This window comes from Melanotaenia boesemani, chromosome 16, assembly GCF_017639745.1.
Source record: "Melanotaenia boesemani isolate fMelBoe1 chromosome 16, fMelBoe1.pri, whole genome shotgun sequence".
Taxonomy (NCBI): domain Eukaryota; kingdom Metazoa; phylum Chordata; class Actinopteri; order Atheriniformes; family Melanotaeniidae; genus Melanotaenia; species Melanotaenia boesemani.
The window spans coordinates 10,251,053-10,272,469 of NC_055697.1; the positions used below are offsets into that span (position 1 = coordinate 10,251,053).

At 37.6% G+C, this 21,417-nt stretch overlaps 1 protein-coding gene across 1 annotated transcript in view; it reads left to right on the plus strand.

The window, feature by feature from the left end:
• Positions 1-7,132: 7,132 nt before the first annotated feature.
• Positions 7,133-21,417, plus strand: part of wdr11 (WD repeat domain 11) — a 71,611-nt gene continuing 57,326 nt past the window's right edge. The window contains exons 1-5 of the mRNA XM_042010327.1: positions 7,133-7,333; positions 11,383-11,494; positions 13,375-13,528; positions 13,766-13,939; positions 15,506-15,707. Coding sequence (XP_041866261.1) covers positions 7,248-7,333; positions 11,383-11,494; positions 13,375-13,528; positions 13,766-13,939; positions 15,506-15,707 — 728 coding nt within the window. The 5' untranslated portion in view covers positions 7,133-7,247. The remainder of the gene's footprint in view (positions 7,334-11,382; positions 11,495-13,374; positions 13,529-13,765; positions 13,940-15,505; positions 15,708-21,417) is intronic.

Consider the following 21,417-nt stretch of genomic DNA (forward strand, 5'->3'; position numbering starts at 1 on the left):
ATAGCAGGCAGGATGGCAGAAATGGGAGCAGACAGGCTCTAGAGAGGAAGTCTTATTATTTATTCTGTTTTTGGAGGAAAATATTTCATTTATTGTGCATCTTTGCCACTGCAGAGATACAAGATTACAGTTCACAAAATAATTGGACCTGACAAATTTGTCACCTCAGTTTATCAGTATATTATATGCCTCTAGGATATTAAATCTACCGCTGTGATTCTTGGTGATATTTTTGGACCTCCAAGTCACTTTGCTCCTGCAGGCCTGTTTACTTGTCAGTTATGATGAAATCTAATGCATGATGTCTTTTGCTGATTAATTCATATTTGATTTTCTAATGTATTTTATTGTAATTGACTTTACTAGTCACACAGTAAAGCTACTCTAAACCAGTTATTGCTGTTTGAAACTGCAGCTGCCAGCATCCGTCATCCTGCCATTAGGTTCTTATAAAAATTTTATACAATACTGTAAGATAATGTTGAATATTGTCCTTTTTTTTCTTTTCTTCTTAATTTCGTTTGTTGCTCACTTCTGAGTTATTAAACAGCACACTGTCGTCAGTCAGAGGCTTCTTCAGCTGTAAAATACTATTCAGTTCATTTTCTTTTAAAGTTTAATCACCTTTGCCACCATAAGCAAATCCTCAGAAAAAAAATTCTTTTAGATTTGTTGAATCTTTGGACTATTTTACTCTTTAAAAACTCAAAATTTTATGGGTTTATATAGATGATCTATTTAGTGTTGTTTTGATTTTCTTTTTTTGTCCCTTATTGCTTAGTATCATTCTGGTTATTTGTCATGTTTACTTGTTAAATAGTTTTTGTGTGTGTGCAACTGTGTGCTTTCAGAAGTATTTTACAAATTAAATATTTATTTACTTATTCACTCAGTGTGCGAGTGTGTGTGATGTACTTCTGCATGAAATTCTTATTTGTCCAGACAACTTAGTGCTACGCTGTCAGGCCTGTATACTTGTGACCTTCCAAAGGGCCGGAGCTGTAAATAAACTTTCACTGCAGTACATTAAATTTTAACCTAACTCGCATGTTTAATATTGTACACAGTTCTTTACAAACTGAAGGAGAAGGTATCTCATTTGTAAATAGACAGTAAGGTCCATTTGCCTGATGAAATACCCAAAGTTTGTTCCTAATAACTAACATTTTTATACTAAAAATAGTGACACTAATTCTAAAAGATGTTGTACTTATTTTTATTTATGTATATATTTAATACATGATGGCTCAAATTTTGGTCATCAGCTGGACGTATTTTATTCTTTGGAGCTATAAGGTAGTGGCTGACTCCCTCACTGAATTTTCATGTTTGTCATTTGCCCTTTAGGAAGCCAAGACAATGGTAGCCGTCCTAAATATCAGCTGTGTTGCCTTCAGGTTACACTTGAGTTAAGATTGTCTTACTTTGCTGTTTATGTTATTAATAACTGAATTTAAAGTTCACATGTGTGGAAAAAGGTCAATGAGTTTGAGTTTGCAGTCAAGCATATCTAGAGTACTACAGGCTTTTTTTTTTTTTGTGACCCCAAGTGTGATTACCCTGGCTCTCAATTTTCATTACAGAACCTTCACTGCACATCACTGCTCAGGCCCCATGGCTAACAAAGCCATAGAAACCCAAAAAGCTGAAAGCAGGAAAATAAGAGAAAGAAATAAAGGGTTGATTAATGACCTTTCACTCTGTCAAATAAGGCCTGTCCTGGGAGAGTTGCCTCACTCGTGCTGCCTTTCCAGCATGACATGGGGAGAGCTGAAGTAAATAAGTGACTGGCAGGGAGGCTCGTGCATCTTGCAGGCTGGGGCTAAAATACCAGGGCAGAACTACAAAAACATTTGATACAATACAGCTAATTTCAGCTAATTTTAAACTTAAACATTTTTGGATGCATGTAGGAAGAATATAGACTATGAGATGAGCTGTGCTGTGTAAAAATAGTTGAACCCTTTTCCCCTTTTTTCTGACTTCATATTGCTCTTGTTTTCTTCCAAACAGCTTGAAATGTTAACGATATGTAAGGCGTTTACTGTTTGTCTACATCTGATTGCCAGCTAGAGTGGTTCTATTACCATAAAAAGTGAAGTGTGGTAGTATCAGCAAAATATAGCTGTAAACCTTCTATCTGTGACCAGCAGCCTGCTCTGTTTACAGCATCTAAGATGAACCTGAGAAATATTCCGTTGGTTGGAGGGTAATCATCTGCAAAAATGGTCTATAAGTAGAAGCAGGTATAACTACATGAAAACGTAGTTTGACATATAACAGGGAGTAGGCTATATATTAGAAATATGGAAGAACATTTGTCTCTCGACAAATTTGGCTACTATGTTAGATTTTTTTACTTAATATTTTCTATTTTATTTCATAATAATAATTTTATATTGAGTTTTTTAAAATCAAAATAAATTGATAGTTTATTTTAGTACGTCATAAACACAGGGTTCTAAACTTTTAATTATCTACGTATGAAATCCTCCAACTGGTTTATGTGCCTGGCACCACAAGTTTTTACCCAGATGTTCATATATGATCTGTAAATGCAAGAAAAAAGACCCCTTCACTCACACACACAAACAAAAGCAAAGTTTTACACTAATTTCACCTGTTTTTCTCACCACAAACTAGTATGTTGACTTTTAATGAAGTCTACTCTTTCTACTCTTGTGACAAACATTATACCCACAAAGGTGAGAATTTATTTTCTAAAAGCAAAGCACTGGTGTAAATAAGCACTTTTAGATCATGAAAAGAAAAAAATACATGATAAATAAATAATTAGCATGTCTAAAACATTTAAATCAGTTTCTGACTTGCACATAAATATTAAAGTGTGTAGAGGTTCAGCTGGTTTCAGTATAATACTATTAAAGCAAACACAGCTTTTAGTTATTAACATTTATAAAATATTATAGCTTCAGTTTTGCCTTCATCCTTGTAATTCTTTATTGTCCATCAATACGAAAACAAAATATAAAAAAAACATTACAATCATATCATTGTATTGTGTTTTATAGTTTATTTATGTTTAAGTTGTTTAAATATAATTTTTTTCTTTGTGTTCATTAAACTTCGAAATGTAAGCAGACATGAGAAATGGATGGATTCATTTTCCCTTTCTTTGATTGTTTATAAGACAAAAAGAAGGTTACTGTTCATTTCAGTGGCTAACTGTCTAATACCACAACACTGCAAAGTAGATGAAGCAGTAATGAACATGTCTTTGTGTGACTGGGAATAATGACAATTATGCCTGACTGATCGTTTTGAAGAGATCAAATTTGTATGTTTGGATGTAAATCATATAGATGTTTGATAAAAAATATGCTGTGTAAAGCTAAAGGGTTGATATGTGAATCAGATAAACTCTTTCATCTTCATGAATCAAACTTCCTTTTAAATGATTTACCTTAGAAAAACTTACATCACCTGCTATTACCCTCTAACATGACCTGGAAAATAATGCGTAGAGTAATGTTCATTAGAAGCTGGTTTGACAGATTCATATAACAGTTTATAATAATTTATTTCATATGCACCCAAAATGTAACAAGTCTGATTATTAATCAGTTTATATTCAGTTCAAGACGGTGACTTAATGTTAACACGTCTTCTGAACCTTCTACCTTTGTGTGTGTGTGTGTGTGTGTGGGTGTGGGTGTGTGTGCTTGTGTGTGTTTTATGTGCAAGTGTTTAAAATCAGTCACTAACTAATTTTTCTACAGTGGAAATGTATTTTTTGTATTAATATTTTGATTAATATTTTTGTTAAAGGGAACATGCTTGACTTTATTTTATTCTTTAAGTAATAATGAAATGATGAGGAAAGATTCCAGAGTCAAAATAACCTGTCACATCATCATCGAATACACTAAACTCATGGTTCGAATTCCAGGGGAGCTAGGGGGAGCTTGACCCTCCCATATGGGAAATTATTTTAAAGGATTTTAATGGTCTTTGTAAGACAAATTATGCATATTATGGGCATAACTTAAAATAAAATAAAATAGCATTTGTGTAGCTGTAAACAGTAAAATGATGACACTAGACAGGTTCTGATCCTTCTATATTACCAAATTAATTGTATGGTTGCTTTCATATTTTTTTTCCTCATAGATTTAGAACAGTAACTATGGAGGAAGTGTTATTTTCAGACAGTGACCGTGTTTTGTAATTGGGCAATGGCAACTGACAGAATCCAGATGAATAAGAAAAGTTTCCAAGACACACTTGCACACTTTCATGACTGGTCTTGATTTTGTGGCTCTGCCTTCAAATTCTCATGTCCTGGTAATTTTTCTATTTCCTAAAGTTTGTGTGAAAACTGGCTTACATAACCTTTTTTAAACATTCACAGTTGATAAATGAGATCCCAAAGGATTTATAAAAACAAAAGAGGACAAAACAATTCATGCCAGCATGTGCTTGTTCAGCAAGGGTGATATCTGGGGTAGATTTGTTAGAACAACACAAAAGTTTTCTTATTTTAAATCATCCCCTGGTGCAGAATTTGATTTATTTTGCTCAACACTAGAACCGCCAACAATGCAGCAAAGCCTAGAACTGCCTTTAGGTGAATTTGACCTTATACCACTGCAAATTTATGATTGCAAATTAGAAGTCTGTTACTGGAATATTTGCTCATTTTTTTCCAAAATAGAATGTAAAAATGGATGAAATAACAAGATCAGAATTTTATTGATTTTTCTGAGCAGAGAAGCTCAGAGTTCCCTTTCCTTTGCTTCCCTTGCTACATTTTAGCAGTATAATAATATAAATTCACTCTATTCGAACTGTCAATAAAAAATACATGTAACATAATATGAGAATGATGCCAAACAGAGAAAGAATGAACTCTGCTCATAAACATTAAATGTTACAGTAATAACCGCCACTTGCTCTCATGAGAAATGAACATTCTCATGAATGAATAGAATGAATAGAAAAGAGTTTTGGTCAAAAATGTCTAGAACCACAAGCCGTTTTTTCGTTTAGTTTTGCCACTTTACCATTTGTGCAAAAGAAGTAATGGAGGTGAAAGTGACCTCATGGCAGTTTGTGGTAAATCATTTGTTTTTTCTCTCACTTTTTTCTCAAAAATCCCTCAAATTTAAAAGATTATGTAACACACTTTTTAAGAAAAGTGATCAACTTGGAAACATGGGGTTTAGATTCAAACAGAATTAAAATGCACAAATTAGGACCTAAAACTAATCAGTGGGCAATAAATGAGGCATTATGTGGTCATAATTTTATAAGGACCCCAGGACACTTCTCTTATAATGTTCCCCAATGACCAGATAAATTATAAAAGTACACCCTTGAGCTAAATAATCTGAGTACTGAAGTCTCAAATAGCTCTGACTAATCTAAAGATAAGTCCCTCGGGGAAGGTTGACAGTCAAAGGTTGGCTGACTATCAAAAATCCCAGGATGGTATTTGCCAGTCAGTCAAACAGCCAGGATTTCAAGAGAGATACTTAATGCAATTTTGAGTTAACCTAATTATATTACAATTAAAAATGGGCATAAGCAGGGAAAAAAAACAAGTTCTAAAATGTGAAAGTTGCAACAAATGTTCATTTAATCAAATAAATACAAGGGAATTGGAATTTCCTTCCCCTCATCTGGATTGTTTCTTACATGGCTCAAAATATACATCAAGAATCTCACTGAAACAAAACAGATTTTATTATATCCCATTGCTGTGATGCAGAAAATAAACGATTAATGCCAACTCTAGCCGTAAACAAAAATTTTGATCTCTAGTAAAGAGTAACGCTAGCAGTGCTGCATTTGCAGCCAGTAAGGCATACGTGAATGTGTAGTTACCTTGGACATTTACTGAACAATTATTTTACTTTTTACATCATTGTCTTAGTAAATGTTTTCTCACTGAAAATTAAATATGTCAAGCAAAAGAAATTGATAAATTCTTTTTTAAAGCAGTTTCAGTAATATATGGAAGCCTATACTTTTGATGTTTCATGTGTGTGTTTACTTACACTTTTAATTTTGCTTCTCTGTCACTTTCTGTGAGACTGTGTATTTGCCTGTGTTGTACAGCAAACTCTTCCTTTCACTTTACCTACAAGAGAAAAACTCATATATCTCTATCATATTACAGTCTGCTATTATTTTTCCTAAAAAAAAAAAAGTTTATTTTAGAGAGTTATCCTAAGTTCCAACATCTCTTTAGGGTAAGGTACTACTTCTCTTCCACCTCTTAGCATTTAGCAAAAGAGATCTTATATAAAGATTGCAATGGTGAAGCAACTGCAGAAAATCTTATGGGATTAGTATAAGCTTTGAAGTTAGTGCAAGTCAGTGGGTGTTAAGGTAAGTATATGATTGGAATCTACAGGATTTAGAATTAGAGAGCACCCCAAGGATGACTATTGGGATTATTCCAAGCAATTTGCCCTTCACATGATCAGGATAAGTGTTGTTGTGATCAGTCTGAATATATAGACAGCAGAAGATAAATTTAAAATGGATATCTAAATGGAAAATAAAATGTTAAGAGACACATAAAAAATGTATACCTTATATTGGTGACAAGTCGAACACACACGCACACCGTATATATATATATATATATATATATATATATATATATATATATATATATATATATATATATACACACACACACACATATATATATATATATATATATATATATGTATGTATATGTAGTATTTTTTATATTATGTATGTTAGCCTATTGAAAATGTTGGAGCAGGATTCAGTGTGTGAAACCCAAAGGGTTATTCTTCTATTCGTATAAAGTGGCAGCCTCATCTAGGTATCCAATTATAAATATACCACACAAAAGCATTTTGTAACTGTAAGACAGTAAATTGTCACAGACCAGTTAATTAAACTATACTTGCAGATGAAACAACAGTTGTTAAAAAAAAGAGAGAGATGTATCTATTTAACATTTCTTCAGTTTAATGTATAGTCTAACTAATTTGAACGCAACGTACTTTCTTTAAATTGTATCAAAATAAATACACAAGTTTAGAAAATTGCTCAGCATTTTACGCCGTGCGAAGACCATTGTGGAACACTACTGCGGTGGAATTTATTCCTACACGACACTCTATTTCGAAACACCACTCACTTCCTGTAAGAATTCACAACATAGGCGATACACAGAAGCTAACCATATAATTGTAACCAGAGGACAAATAATATTGATGTAGCATAAATTCTCACCAACAACAATGATTCCTTACACTGTCAACATCAAACTCGCGGCTCGGACGTTGACTGGCACCCTTAATTTGCAGAATAAAACCGCTGTAGATTGGTGAGTACGTCGCTAGCATAAATTCTTAGCTTGTTAATTCAGTCTTGAACGATAATACAAATGATACCTGTGTTATGTTTTCTAATATATATTTTCACGAAGTATATTGTATATATATAAGAAAGACGCCAGTGTTTACGGCTTTAAATAATGTTGATTTTTCTCATCCAACAAGCATGCATGGCATCTTCTGTCATGTGATGTGACATTTTGCTGGGCCTGATGAAGTCCTGAGCCTTATTATCTATGTTAACCCTGCAGAGACTGAGACTGCGAATTCATTTGAGTTATACTACGTGCATCCGTTTGAAATACAGCTTATACCATATATAACATATTAATAAAAACAGAATGCAACGAATTCTACATCTCTCATCCCTTACATTTAAAATAAAGTTAAAAAAAAAAAGACTATGAATTTTGACAGACATTTTGAAGTTTGTTTTCTTTTTTTTTTAATGAGAGTCATTTTGAAACTGATGTCAGCAACATGTTTAGAAAAATAAAAAGGTAGACAGGTGCATGTGCCTTTTTTACATCAAACCAGATAGCAACAATGATATGTGCTGCTAACATGAGAGCTGCATAAACACATAATTATGGCAAATTGGCAATTATACTGAAACACTGAAAAAAAAAGTGAATACTGTCTTTTTTTCTCACATTTCCACATTTATTTGTTTGAAAAGCAATACACTGGAGTAAGGTGCACTGATTAGATTTTTTTAAATATATATCCACAGTAGCTAATGGAGTCAGTTGTCAGTTATGATCACATGTATTTTTAGTGAATACTTAAAAAGGTTATGCTGTTCAGTCTTAACCTACAGTTCGCCACTAACTCAGATATATTCAACTTTTCAAAACCAAGTTTGGTTACTGGGCAAGAGAAATTTTAGACCATTAATCTGGAATTTAAGAACAGTATTGCAAAAAGGAAAAATATAGATTTTACTGTCTATGGCCTTAAAAGCCATTTAAAGATTCAGAGAATGTAGATAATTGCCATGGGCTACTCAGGGCCCTGTTCTTTCTTTCTTTCTTTCTTTCTTTCTTTCTTTCTTTCTTTCTTTCTTTCTTTCTTTCTTTCTTTCTTATACATATATAAATAAGATGGACTGTACTGAAATAGAAAACTTACAAGGTTCCACTTAGTATTAGAGTGGAAATAAGAACAGAAAGAGACCAAGACCTGACCATTTAAGGGCCATTACAGCTTGATTTTTTTTTTTTTCTTTATATATGTTATGACAGAATGTGTTTTTTCTTTGTGTATAATATGGATTAAGAAATGAGTGGGAATGCTGGGAAAGTGTGAATACCTCTCAATTTTGCGGTGTTGCACCTAAAAAATAAGAAGAATGAAAATAAATAAATTAAGCTTCTCAGTGCAAACAATTCTTAACAGGGATTAGATGGTAGTTGAACTTTCCACATGAGTTTTGAACCATTTCCAAAATCTTACACATCATTACAGATTTATTAAATGCTCATTAACACAAAAACACAAGACCCAGAGTTCTTTTGTAGTCCGAAGCTCATTCAGTTTGGACTAAGGCAAAGTAGAAAACTGTCTTGTGGTCTAACAAATGAAAATAAGTCATTATTTTTTTTTAAAATGATGGACGCCATTAGGGCTGCACAATATCAGGAAAAGATGGGATATGCAATGACAGTGTTGAAAGCTGCAATAACGATTTGACCTGCAATAAATAAAAAAAATAAAGCTGCTTTGATGTTTTCTTATACGGAGCTCCACTGGCAAAACTCTCACACACAGATGTCTGCTGAACTTTATAGCTAGTGCAATAATGACACTAGTAGCATGTTTTAGTTTATGCTAGATTTTAGTAACTCGTCTTCTTAATAAAAGTAATTTGGTCAGCAACACAAAGGGGTCATGTAATATGGTGTCCTTCAGCCTGAAGACTAGAGCAGGGGAGCCTCAAGGGCTGCTGTCCTGCAGATTTTCCAATGTTTCCAAATGAAATAGATCCAACAGCCTATTAAGTTTTGCACAATGACTCATTAATTTGAGTAATTGTGCAGGGACAGACACATCAAAAACCTGCAGGATTGTGGCCCTTGAGGACCGGAACTGGGCACCCCTGGACTAGAGATAAAATAGAAAAAATATAAAGAAGATTTGTTTTATATTCCAGTGTGGATCATCAAAAGCAGTTTATGTCAGATGAAGCAGAGTTTTAGAAATTAATGGACCGATGGCTAATATGAAAAACAGAATAACTTTGATAATGCCAGATAAGATGCCCTCATCAATAACGATGTACCACTGTAACATCATCAGTGCACATATCCACAGTTCTGTCCTTGTCGGCAAATACGAGGTAATTAGGACTCAGAATAAAGGTGGCGCCTCAACACACAAAACGTCAGTTGGATTCGTTTCTAGCTCCGTGTGGTTGTAATGTAGGTGACAGCGGAGATTAAACATGTGTCCCCTGGTGTTTGCCACAAGTATTCAACATGTCTTGCAGAGTAAGTGTGTTTGTTGTGTGTCATCTCTCCTCTAACCAACGTAGTTTGAAATGGCCCAGTGTGGTTTTGTGTTTAGCCACAAGTACTTCTGCAACCAGGTTTTCCTCGCTCCTCTCGTTGCCTTCCTCCATCAAAACGTCCGCAGCCGTTAGCATCCACATGGAGCATTCAGGACAGTAAGAGTCCATTTGATTTACCATTGACGCACACAGAGCATGCACGCTCAACAGCGTTTGGAACAGCGTCACGCTGCTTCCTTGAAATATGCAAATAGGGACTACAATTTATCACAGTTTAGGCAGTTGTTGCAATATGTATATTGCAAGGAGTAATATCGCAGTGAAGGTAAATTTTCGCTATATTGTCCAGCCCTAGATGCCATGTCCTCCAATTCATAGAGCAAACAAACCATCTGCCTGTATATTTCATGAAGCTTGCAGTGCATTAGTGCAGATGGTTTGGTTATTTTGTACATATTTTATTGCATGTTCAATACAAAATAACAAATTGTTTTCGTTTGCAACATACGCTGCTCTGGTTGTGACCTTTTTCAGAGAAGACCTTGCTTATTTTATCAAGACAAACCCAAACAAACCCTTGAGGTACAGTAGGTTACCTTTAGTCCAGTCCTGCCACCTACTGAAAATATGTGCATTATGAGAAAGAGAAAAAAAGCTACTTTTGAGCTACTGGAACCCTGTTTTAAGCAAGAAGGAAAGATTTAAGCTTTTAATTCGTTTCTTTTGTCATTTCCCAAAGACGTACTGACTGCTGATGCAGAAGGGTGGGAAACAGCCTCCTACCCACACTCTTTTTTTTTAAAAGAAATGTTGCTGTCATCAAACTCATCGGCACAGAAAAAACACATTATTGCTTTTCATATTTGTAGTAAAGAGCAAAATCTAAGTCATTTTCTTATTTTGTGTGATTCCACATGTTTATTATCCAGTCTGTTTCATTAGGACTAAGTTTAATTTGGTTCGCTGATTTATTTGCTTTTTGTTTGCAGGTTTATTCAAGTAGTTACAGATTGATTTGGGTGAAAAAGTCAGAGTTAATGGGGTGTGACCTAGCTTAAAATCAGGTTCTGATTTGGAAGTGAAATGTGGATATAGGATTTGTTTTTAGTCCACCTTGGCAGTGTTATGCTGTCATATTCTGCACTCTGGAAAGTTTGTTGACGTTAAAAACCTTGTATTGGTGTTTGGAAGTGATGCCTCCAACTGAGTTCTAATTATTGAGCTGCCTGAGAAAGCAGATGTGGGCATGAAAACATGATAATTCAGATCTCAACATGGAATGAAAAGCAGGAAATCTTAATGCCGACCCAGTTTTCAGGTAGTGATATATTTATAGGAGAGGATGTTTATTAGAGCAACCTGGAACATGAAGCATAGCTTCAAAATTTATCTTAAGAATTAGATTATTTATTGGTCACTCTGTCTATTTATTTATTTATTTATTTTTTGCTCTGATGTGGTCAGGGGCTTTGAGAGTCTACTCTGTGACTTTCCTCTTCCCCTCATATGTCTGGCATTTATTTTCTGCAGGGGTTGGCAAGGGCTAATAGCTCAAGGATGTCACTCCAGCATTCTGATAATCGATCCAAAAACGGCTCAGACTATCCAGGTGCTGGAGAGGCACAAAGCAATTGTGGTCAAGGTGAGTTTCATAAGTTTTACTAAAATATTCTTCATCACTTTAATTACTTTTCTTCACACTTGGGCAACAAGAAATGATTCTTTATTTTTTTTGATTGTACAGTAACAGTATCACTGTATTATAATCTCATTACCTAAAACTCAGTGGTGTCCATATATAAGATTTTTCTCTCACAGTTTGACACAGAAGAACAAAAAAAGCACCAAATATTTCACAATTAGAAGCTTGTGTTTTTGTTAAAATGTGAGTAGAATGAGTAATAAGCCTTAAAATCTTTCCTCTTATAAATGATTAATTGACTAGTTTTTTTTTTTTGTCTCCGCTGTGTAGACCACTAATAAGATTTGATCCATCAGTAAATGAATTTAGTTGGAGAAAAGCCGAACTCCACAAAGAAATGACTGACACAGTATGTGGAGCATTTTAGATTTGGCTGAAACGGTTACAGTCTGCAGCTTGTTCTGATTAATGGAAAAAGAAAAGCAAAATAAGACACTACCACTTGCTTCACTTAATATTTTACAGTTTTGTTCCTTTTTATCAGAGTTGTTTATTAGATATTTAGTTCCTGGAAGCAGATAGAGTGCATGGTGTGTTTGGAGTATGGTTTGTTTTACTGTGCAAAAGTCTAGGGCTGCTTATCATTTTTTTTAGGAGGAGCCAGACTTTCTTGAAACCTTAAAGTGAACAATAGTTCTTCAGACTTCCTGAAGGTGTGGCAATGGTTTTTCTTTGTTAAGCCACTAAACACAGACAAATCAGTTATTTAAGGATTAAAAAAGGCAACTAACTCAAAGTAGAAATCAGTGTTGTGCCTACACATAACTGACAACTCGGCAAAGTAAAACATTTAAATTGTATCTGTAGGAACTTTGTTACTAGCAGCATGTTGCAAAGATGCATCACACATCACTTACAAAACATACATGCATATAAAAGATAAAATGATCTATTTGCACAAACAACATAATTTCCAAACAGCTATTTATTAAAAACTTGTCATATTTTGCCCTGTTCTTGTGCAAAAAATGTCAAAGAAATCGGACAAGTGGAGGACAAAAGAAGTGACGAGCCTTATAGAATTTATTTCCCTTTGACTTGTTCATGTTTTATTAAATTCCTTCATCTAATTCCTGTTTTCTAGGCATTATATATAGAGAAATCAGACAACTCAAGACTTTAAGGAGCACTGTATGTAGCTTCTTCGTATTTGTTTATTTAAGTCCTTCATATGAATATTATTAATGTTGAACTTTAAGGAAATTTGTGAAACTTGCTTAAGAAATCATATTTATATCTCAGTATTAATGACAGTGTTGTGTAACCTCATGCTTGGGTGCTGTGTCTGTCTGGCAGACAGATTTGCTGCCCTACTGTATATACCAGCTCTTGCACCACTGATAAAGGTTGCTTCTGCACTGATGGAGAGTCCCACTGTGTGTTTGTATGTGTGTGTTTGTGTGTTTTATAGAATGCTAAATAATGGGTAATAAATTCAGCAGTGATTATCAGTGTCTGGGTTCACTCAGCGGCTTTCATTCTTCACTCCAAAGCGCACGTTAATCTTGTAAAGCACCGCAAGCACAGAAGCAGGACATTCCTCACCTCCCGGCCTGACACAAGAAAGCTTGCTGAATTAAAGCAAAGGAAGTGGCCGCAATAATTTGTTTTAAATACCAACTTATATAACCTTTCTTTTTTGTTTTTTCTTCTATAAAAATGACCTTGAATTCAGCTTTCTATATGTGTATTTTCTCAGCCGTCTTCAGTGAAATTCATCATCTTTTCATTCAGAAAAATCTTACCAAAATCTGTTGGTGACTTTTTGATGGTATGTTGTGTCATGTAATCTGATGGTATTTTGTGTTTCGTGATGGTAGGTAAAATGGTCCAGGGAAAATTACTACCACAACCTAAGCTCGCCCTACTGTCTGCGGCTGGCATCAGGAGATGCATCGGGGAAGATCATAGTGTGGGATGTGGTCAGCGGGACTGCCCACTGTGAGATCCAAGAGCACTCCAAACCTATCCAGGGTGAGAATTCTAAGGAAATCAGTCGTAGAGGCTTTGACTGAATGTTTGTCAGCCAACCACAGGAGGTTGATGTTATCTTGGCAGCTCTGGTTGGAGCAAATGTTGAGCTGTGGCTCTGTTGTTGGCTGTTTGTTTTCATTAAGATGCTGTTTCTGCTGCTCCCGCTGCTGCACACTAAGCCTCCATCCTCTTCATCCCTATCTTGTCCACTCCTGTCTTGCTGTCTTTCTCTGTCAGATTTGGAGTGGCTTTGGAATCAAGATGCATCTCGTGATCTCCTGTTAGCTGTTCATCCTCCCAACTACATTGTTTTGTGGAACGGAGACACAGGCACCAAGCTGTGGAAGAAGAGCTATGCTGAGAACATCCTCTCCTTTTCATTTGACCCCTTTGATCCTTCGAACATGGCATGTAGGTGAATGAAAAACTGAATTTCTGAAACAGCTTTAGTTAATACACACTTGATTAGTTTTTTCATTTCTTGCACACACAGTCACACTCCTAGATTAACCACCGACCTCAGTACGCCCATCCTAAGCATATGGTAATATCTGTTACAGACTCTGTTCTCTTGTGGCATATTGAACATTTTAACATTTAATAGCTATGGTCGGGAAAGGCTTTCCCACAGATCCAGTGCATGCTTTTCTCTTCTGTCTGTTTCACTCCTTTTTTTTTTCTTTTTTTTTACTAAGGTAATGCAAAAATAAATTTAAAGAAGATATCTTGACTTTAATTTTGAAAACAATCAAAGGCTTAAATATCTAAATATACAAAAGTATTCAGACCTTCTGTTTCCACACTAGCATTTAAGTTTTGGCAGATTTTATTTTAAGTTGCTTCTACATTTTTTCATTTAGTTCAGAATTTTCTAATTAAATCAATCAGATGTTACTAGGAAAGACACACACCTGTCTATGTCAGGTGTGACTGAGTGGGAAAAAAACAGGAGTTTGTGAGGAAAGTTTGTAGACCTATGAGACAGGGTGAAAATTTTAGTAAAATATACATTCAAATGTTTCCAGCATTCAGCGTTTCCAGAATCACAGCAGCCTCCATTAATAAAAAGAAAAATAGAAGAACTTTTGTACCAACAACAGACTTTCAAGAACTGGCTGCTCAACCAAATAGGGTAATTGTACATGAAGGGTTTTGATCAAACAGGTAGTCAATAATCCAACAATCACTATGAATTACAGCCAGAGATCTTTTGGTCTGTTGGGAGAACCTCAAGAATTCTAAATGTGTATATTGAGGAAACAAAGCTCTAAGCACATCCATACAGTCAAACACAGTTATCAAAGTAATAATTATGTTTATGGATAGATAGAAATAAAGAAACCTATTCCAGACAGCACACAATCTCAGACAGTGTGGAGCTTTTAGGTTTCAACAAGACAACACCCTGAAGTGTACCACAAAGAAAAACAAAATAAACAGTGCCTTCAGGAAAGCTGTCAGAGTCCAGAAGAGACCTGCAAGAGTGCTGATGTCAGCACTGCATTACTGTAAAGCTCTGCGAGCGAAAGTAAGAGCGAGAGTAAATGTGAAATGGAATGGTTTACCAAAATGATTCCTAACGAAGTTGCAGTTACAGCCAAAGTTTCTTCAGCCATGTAAACAGATTTGGTGTTCTCATGTTGGAGTGCACTGATTAGAGAGAGATGGATATTGGACCAATTTTAGCTCAAAACATGCACACAAAAAACTGAATAAATAAAAAAAACACTGGGAATCTGTAAAATGTTTAAATTTAGTGTTGATGTTTGTGTGGTTAATGATGTTCTTTCAGGCCACATCTGTTGTTACTTCAGGAAACTCAGCATGAGCCAATAATGTGTTTTTGACTTTCAGTTTCAAACAACTAGTCTAAACATTATGAATATTGGCAGCATGATTAGTTACACAAACAAAAATACCGACATATTATTGCAACTTGCATCATTTTTATGATCTCTCATTCTTCTTCTTCTGCAGTGCTGACCAGTGAAGGAATTGTCTTTATCACAGACTTCTCCCACTCTAAACCGCCAGGCAGTGCTGGCAAAAAGGTTTACATTGCCAGCCCGCATGCAAGCCCAGCTCACACCAAACCTGCACCTGCTGCTGCGCCAGCCCCCACTGGTGCCAAGAAGGCCCTCAACAAAGTCAAGGTGCTCATCACCAATGAAAAACCCACGTAAGTACCGTTTTCCTCTGCAGTTGAATTCTTAACTAATATTTATCATGAGATTAGTTCAAGAAACACACAGCCCAGAAATGAAGAAATCAATGTCTGCAGCATCACTCCACTTGGGTCATTTACTTAGAAATAAACACTAATTTGTGTGTCGTCTAGGGCTGCAACGATTAGTCGACGTTGTCGACAATAGTCGACAATAAAAAGTAGTCGACAACGAATTTAGCCGTCGACTATTGTCGGCAAAAAAAAAACAAAAAAAAACTACAGAGTGAGACATCGTCTTCTAATCCTATCTCTGCTGAGAGTTGCGCAAAGAGGGGAAAAATATAGAGTAAGACATTGTCTTCTTTTTTTTATCTCTGCTGAGAGTTGCACATGCGCAATAAAGTCTGCCAGGGGAAAAATATGGTGGCGGACCAGGGAGGAAAACCGCGGCGGAGAACGTCTGGGATAACTTCACGTTAAACTTACAAAATAAATTAAATACATGTGAGATCTGTAAAGCGGACCTTGTGTACCACGGAAGTACGTCTGCAAAGCTCGAACATTTAAAGAGGAGGCACGTCGGACTTACATAACCTCATGCAAGATTTCAAAGCTGAAAGCTGAAATAAGATCCATATATAATAATCATGAGATACATAATCCGATTGGTCGACTAGTCGTTTTAATAGTCCGTGACTAATCGACCATCAGAATAGTCATTAGTTGCAGCCCTAGTGTCGTCTATGCAGTAGATTTTCTATTTTTTATTTTTTATTTTTTTTAAGTTTGAATAATCTTTAAGATCCCTAAATTGTTTTCTCTAGTTTGGGGTCACCACAGCTGATCAGTTGTTTCCATCTCATCCTGTCCTCCACATTGACCTAGCTCTCCCATATGTCAGCCTCAAAATCTCCCACACCCTGGTCTGCATTTTAAATATTCTCCTTTGCAGCTTCATTCCAGTAACTGATTGAAGGACATTACTGAAGACATTTTTTTATTAGTTTATGTTGTGCCTGATAATCTTTAGTGAATTTCTACTTGTCAGCATGCAGTAGATACACAATCATACACTGAAATAAGTTTAGTCTGAATCATTAAAATGTAGATTCGAAGGAATGTATGCTGTACGAGCACGTAATTTACTATTTGAATGAGCTTTCAGGTTAAATCATCCTGTATGCATCATGAAATTTTACCATTTTATTTACTTGAGCTTTTGTGCCACAGCATGTATAACAGCTTGTCTGTTTGCATGTAATTGTGCTTGATTTCCAGGGATGAACATATTTGATCATTCAACTCATTTTACAGCTGACTCTGTTTTTTATTGTCAAAGATGTTTATTAGTCAAATGTCTTAAACAATGAATGAATTGTAAAGTCCTGCCCCCTATTTTTTTATAGTTTGCTTTCAAGAAGCCAAATGTCCTTGTAATCTTTTAATGTAAACTTAAACTTTAAAAGATTACTACTGCTTAACATTAGCTGCTTATCCACTTATTTTTTCAGGCTAGTTCTTATGCCCGAGTACGTGGCATGTGTTTTGGGATTCTTAAGACATTTAGTACTGACAATGAGCATAAATAAGCATAAAAATGGTCTCTAATTCAAATGATGAACCTGTGTTGTGTTTACAAATAACTGACAAGTTGTAGAGATGTGTCACTTGTTCAAATATAGTTGCTTTTACCAAAAGGAAAAAAGCCAAAGATAGCAGTGTGACAGCGATAAAATGATGTATTTGCACCAGCAATGTGTTTTTAAAAAGATATTAACTGAAGAAAAAATATTGTTCCACCAAATATTGACTTTAAAGCTTGTTGCAATTATACAATTATACAGAATATATATATATATATATATATATATATATATATACATATATACATATATAATGAATAAACTTAAATTTTGGTTCATTAACTCTAACACTACCACTTTAAAACAGAACATGCAACAAAGCATTAAATAACTGGAAAATTTAAAATATATAACCTTAGAAAAATTAACGAATTGTATAAATGAATAAATGAATAATTAATTAAATATAGCTTGTTTTGTACTTCTTGCTGATGCAAATTAAGTGGGTTAAAGTACAGGTAGAAAAATATATATAAGGTGTATGCCTTATATAACCAACATGAGTGAAGTTAGCAAAACATTATTTTTGGAGCCTTCTGATGCCCTTTAATGTTAAATTACATTTTCTTTACTCCAATATTTTCTTTGCCATGAAATATATCATATATGGACCAAAATAAAAACCAGATATGCTTTTCTCAAATGTCAAAAGGATGTCTTCGTTGATCGAGTTGTAGTTTATATATAATGGTCTGGCAAGAATTATAACACAGTGAGTCGCTGTTACAGCCTGTCATGTTACTATTTTCTGACAAAGTAAAACTAAGGGCGACAGGACATCATGACGGTGGCTGAAGACAGACTGTAATATTAATAATAAGTTTTCAGTGCTGCAGTGAGTAAACCTCCTCCCCTCTGCATTCACATCTCTCCTCCTAAAATACGCCTCCACCTGCAGCTGACGGACTGATGAACGCTTGTTCTGTACTCTCAGACATTTTGTATGCTAACGTTATTTCTGCAATTACTGGCTACTTAGCTAATGCTATGCTAGGTTGTTGCTAACATAGACGGGTGTTATGACTGGCCGTTCTTTAGGAATAACTTAACCACACGATATGTGTGAACTGCCGACATCAGCCGGTTCTTTCTTGCATGCTCTTGATGTGCTACTACAGCTATAAGTCAATGTTGCAATGCTCTAACATTTTACATGCACATCATGTATATATTCCTAAAGCCTTCTTTCATTAAGAAATCATAAAGGCCTTCAGAGATGGAACATTGATGGATTAATAACATTTATTTTGTTTGCCAGATGTTGGGTAAAGGGGTGCAGTGCACGTTGGCCGTTAACCTAATGTTTAAGTCGTTCAACTTCTTTCATCTCTGGGCTGGTAAAGTGAGCCTAGGTGTTTATGGTTTTCCTGCTGTAGCTGACTTTCATTTAGTAGGCTTTGTGTATTAAATTAACTAAACTACCAACTCTGAGTGCTAATTATAGCAGCAGATGACTTATAGCTATGAATGACTTGCATGTAACTGCTTCAGCAAGTCAGTAATTAATGTAAAAGTGAAGATCTGTGAATGAACCTACATTTCCCAGTTGTAGATTTCCTCCATGGATTTTTAATAAACTCTCAAAAAGTAATGACCAACTGTGAAGAAGGGACAAACATAAATTGTGTAAGGCATTGTTTTACATAAATGCTTAAACAAAGACATGTTTGATGTCCTGGCAGCTAAGCAGTTGTGACTGTCAAACAGGCTTATTTATAGCATTGAAGCTGCCTCTGTGTACACCTACCAAACCAGATCTAATAACAAATATCATTTAAATCCTATACACCTTTAATCTCTGTTCTCTTTCATAATATTCCGCTCGATGTCTCACTATGGGATGCAAGCCTCTCTGCAGCCCTCAGAAGCATTAATCTCATTACGCCAACCCTGATTGGCTGATGAACGTGTGAATGTATCCGTCCGCATCATGTAGTGCCATCTGCCTTAAATAGCTCATGCGGACGGACCAACTCATTCAAAAACCTCTTCTCACTCGGAGCATATCTCGCGTCCACGGCTAGCTAGCTTAACTGCTCACAGGCTGATCCTTCGGCTTCGGTCGCCGAGCGCTACCTAGCTTGGACTCTTGGCTCTTTGGTCACACCAGACCACAGTGCTTCCTTGCCCCTCCACGGTTCGGTCGCACTATCCTTGTCGCCCCACCACGGCGTCTCGAGCACCGAGTATTAGCACACCAGCTAATTTCTCGGTCTCCCCACAGTTAGCACACCAGCTAGCTGCCTCTATTCCCTGCCTGCACACCAGCTCGCGCGGAATGGAGGCTAAAACCCCTCACACCAGAGGGCTCGGAGACTCTGGGGCTCGTCCCTGTCGTTGCGGGAACAAGATATCGAGCAGAGACCCACACCAGGTCTGCTCGAGTTGCCTGGGGCTGGAACATGCCCGACTGGCTATCAATGTTCCCGGTTTGTGTCAGCACTGCTCGGTGTTCACCACGAAGAGTCTCCGCAGACGGCTAGCCCGCCAGGTTAGCCTGTCTGGGCAGGACCCCTATCTCCCCTCCGCCGGTGCTGAGGTCGAAGAGGAGGAGAAGGGAGCTGCCGCGGTGGTGGTACCGCAGGCTGGCGCCAGCTGGGGCTCCCAGCTCGACTTAGCCGCGGATTCCCCGCCGGAGGAAGACGTCCTGGATTTGGACTACGGGGAAGACGAAGATGTCGCCTCAAACTTCCTCATTTCCGAGGATGAAGAGGAGGACGACGTCTTCGTCACTCCTACCCATGCTGCACAGCATGCGGCCTCCGTTGCTTCTCGGGATGGAGACGAGAGTGGCACACCAGCTTCTCCCCTCCCCAGCTCGGATATGCTCGACGTGTGTAAACGCGCGGCCGCCCGACTGGCCGTCCCCTGGCCCGCAGTCGTAGCTGAGACCACCAAATCCCGCTACGAAGGGAAGAGATTGCCCTTGGCCAAAAGTGCTACGAAGCAACTTCTCCCCGTCTTCCCAGAGCTGCTGGATGAAGTGACACGTTCATGGAAGGGCCGTCCTTACAGCAGCAGGAGCCCGATTCCCGGGGCCTCGTCCCTCGATTGTGAGGCGATGGAGAGCCTGGGCTTGCTCCGCATGCCTCCGATGGAGCCACTTGTTGCAGCCCACCTCCACCCCCGGCTGTCTGCAGTGTCCTCCAGGAGTCCCAGCCTGCCGTCTAAATCTGACCGTTTTCAGTCGGCCCTGACTGAGAAGGCTTATAAGGCAGCGGCGCTTTCTGCCCGGGCGCTTAATGTCCTCTCCCTGCTCACTGCTTACCAAGCCGAATTGTGCGAGGATTTTGGACACACACAGGACCCAGCAACGTGGGAGGAGATTCCGGTCATCACCGACCTATGTCTCCTCGTCCAACGCTGTGCGGTTCAGGCCACGGGCAGAGCGTTGGGAACTATGGTGCTGCAGGAACGGGCGCGGTGGCTGAACCTCGCCAACCTGTCGGATAGGGAGAAGGATGACATGCTGGACATGCCCATTGTCCCGGAGGGGATTTTTGGCTCTGCATTGGCTTCGATGCAACGGCGTTGTGAAGCCAAGAAGAAGGAGGATGAAGCTCTTCAGCTCTGCCTCCCTCGGAAACCTCCTACTCCCTCTCCACCTTTGCAGCGCAAAACCTTCACGCCGGCTGTTTCTCAGGTTTCACGTTTCAAAATACCCAAACAGCCAAGGCCCCAGCCCGCCCCGCCTCCTCCTCCCGGTCGGGCCGGCTGGTCTAAGAAGCCCTCGGCCTCTGTTGCAGCCCCGCCGGCTCCGCCCGCGCAAGCTGCTAACTTCCAGGCCAGGAAGAAGAAACGGGCGGCCTGACAGCCCCGCATCTCGCCAGTGCACCTAGACGTTCCTCGTTCTCTAGCTCCACCTGTTTGGCTTCCAAGCGTGCTCCCGGGGATATCTCTCGCCCCCGTCTCCCAGCTGCCACGGACCGTGCCAGAGCATGGGGAGAGGAACGGACATTTGTCAGCAGAGGTTTTGGCAGTTGCCCCTCTCAAACGTCCACAAGCACGCACACACACATTATGTTTGAAAAAATTAAAATGTGTTCCGCTGCAGCATCCAGGCCAAAGGCCGAGGGCGC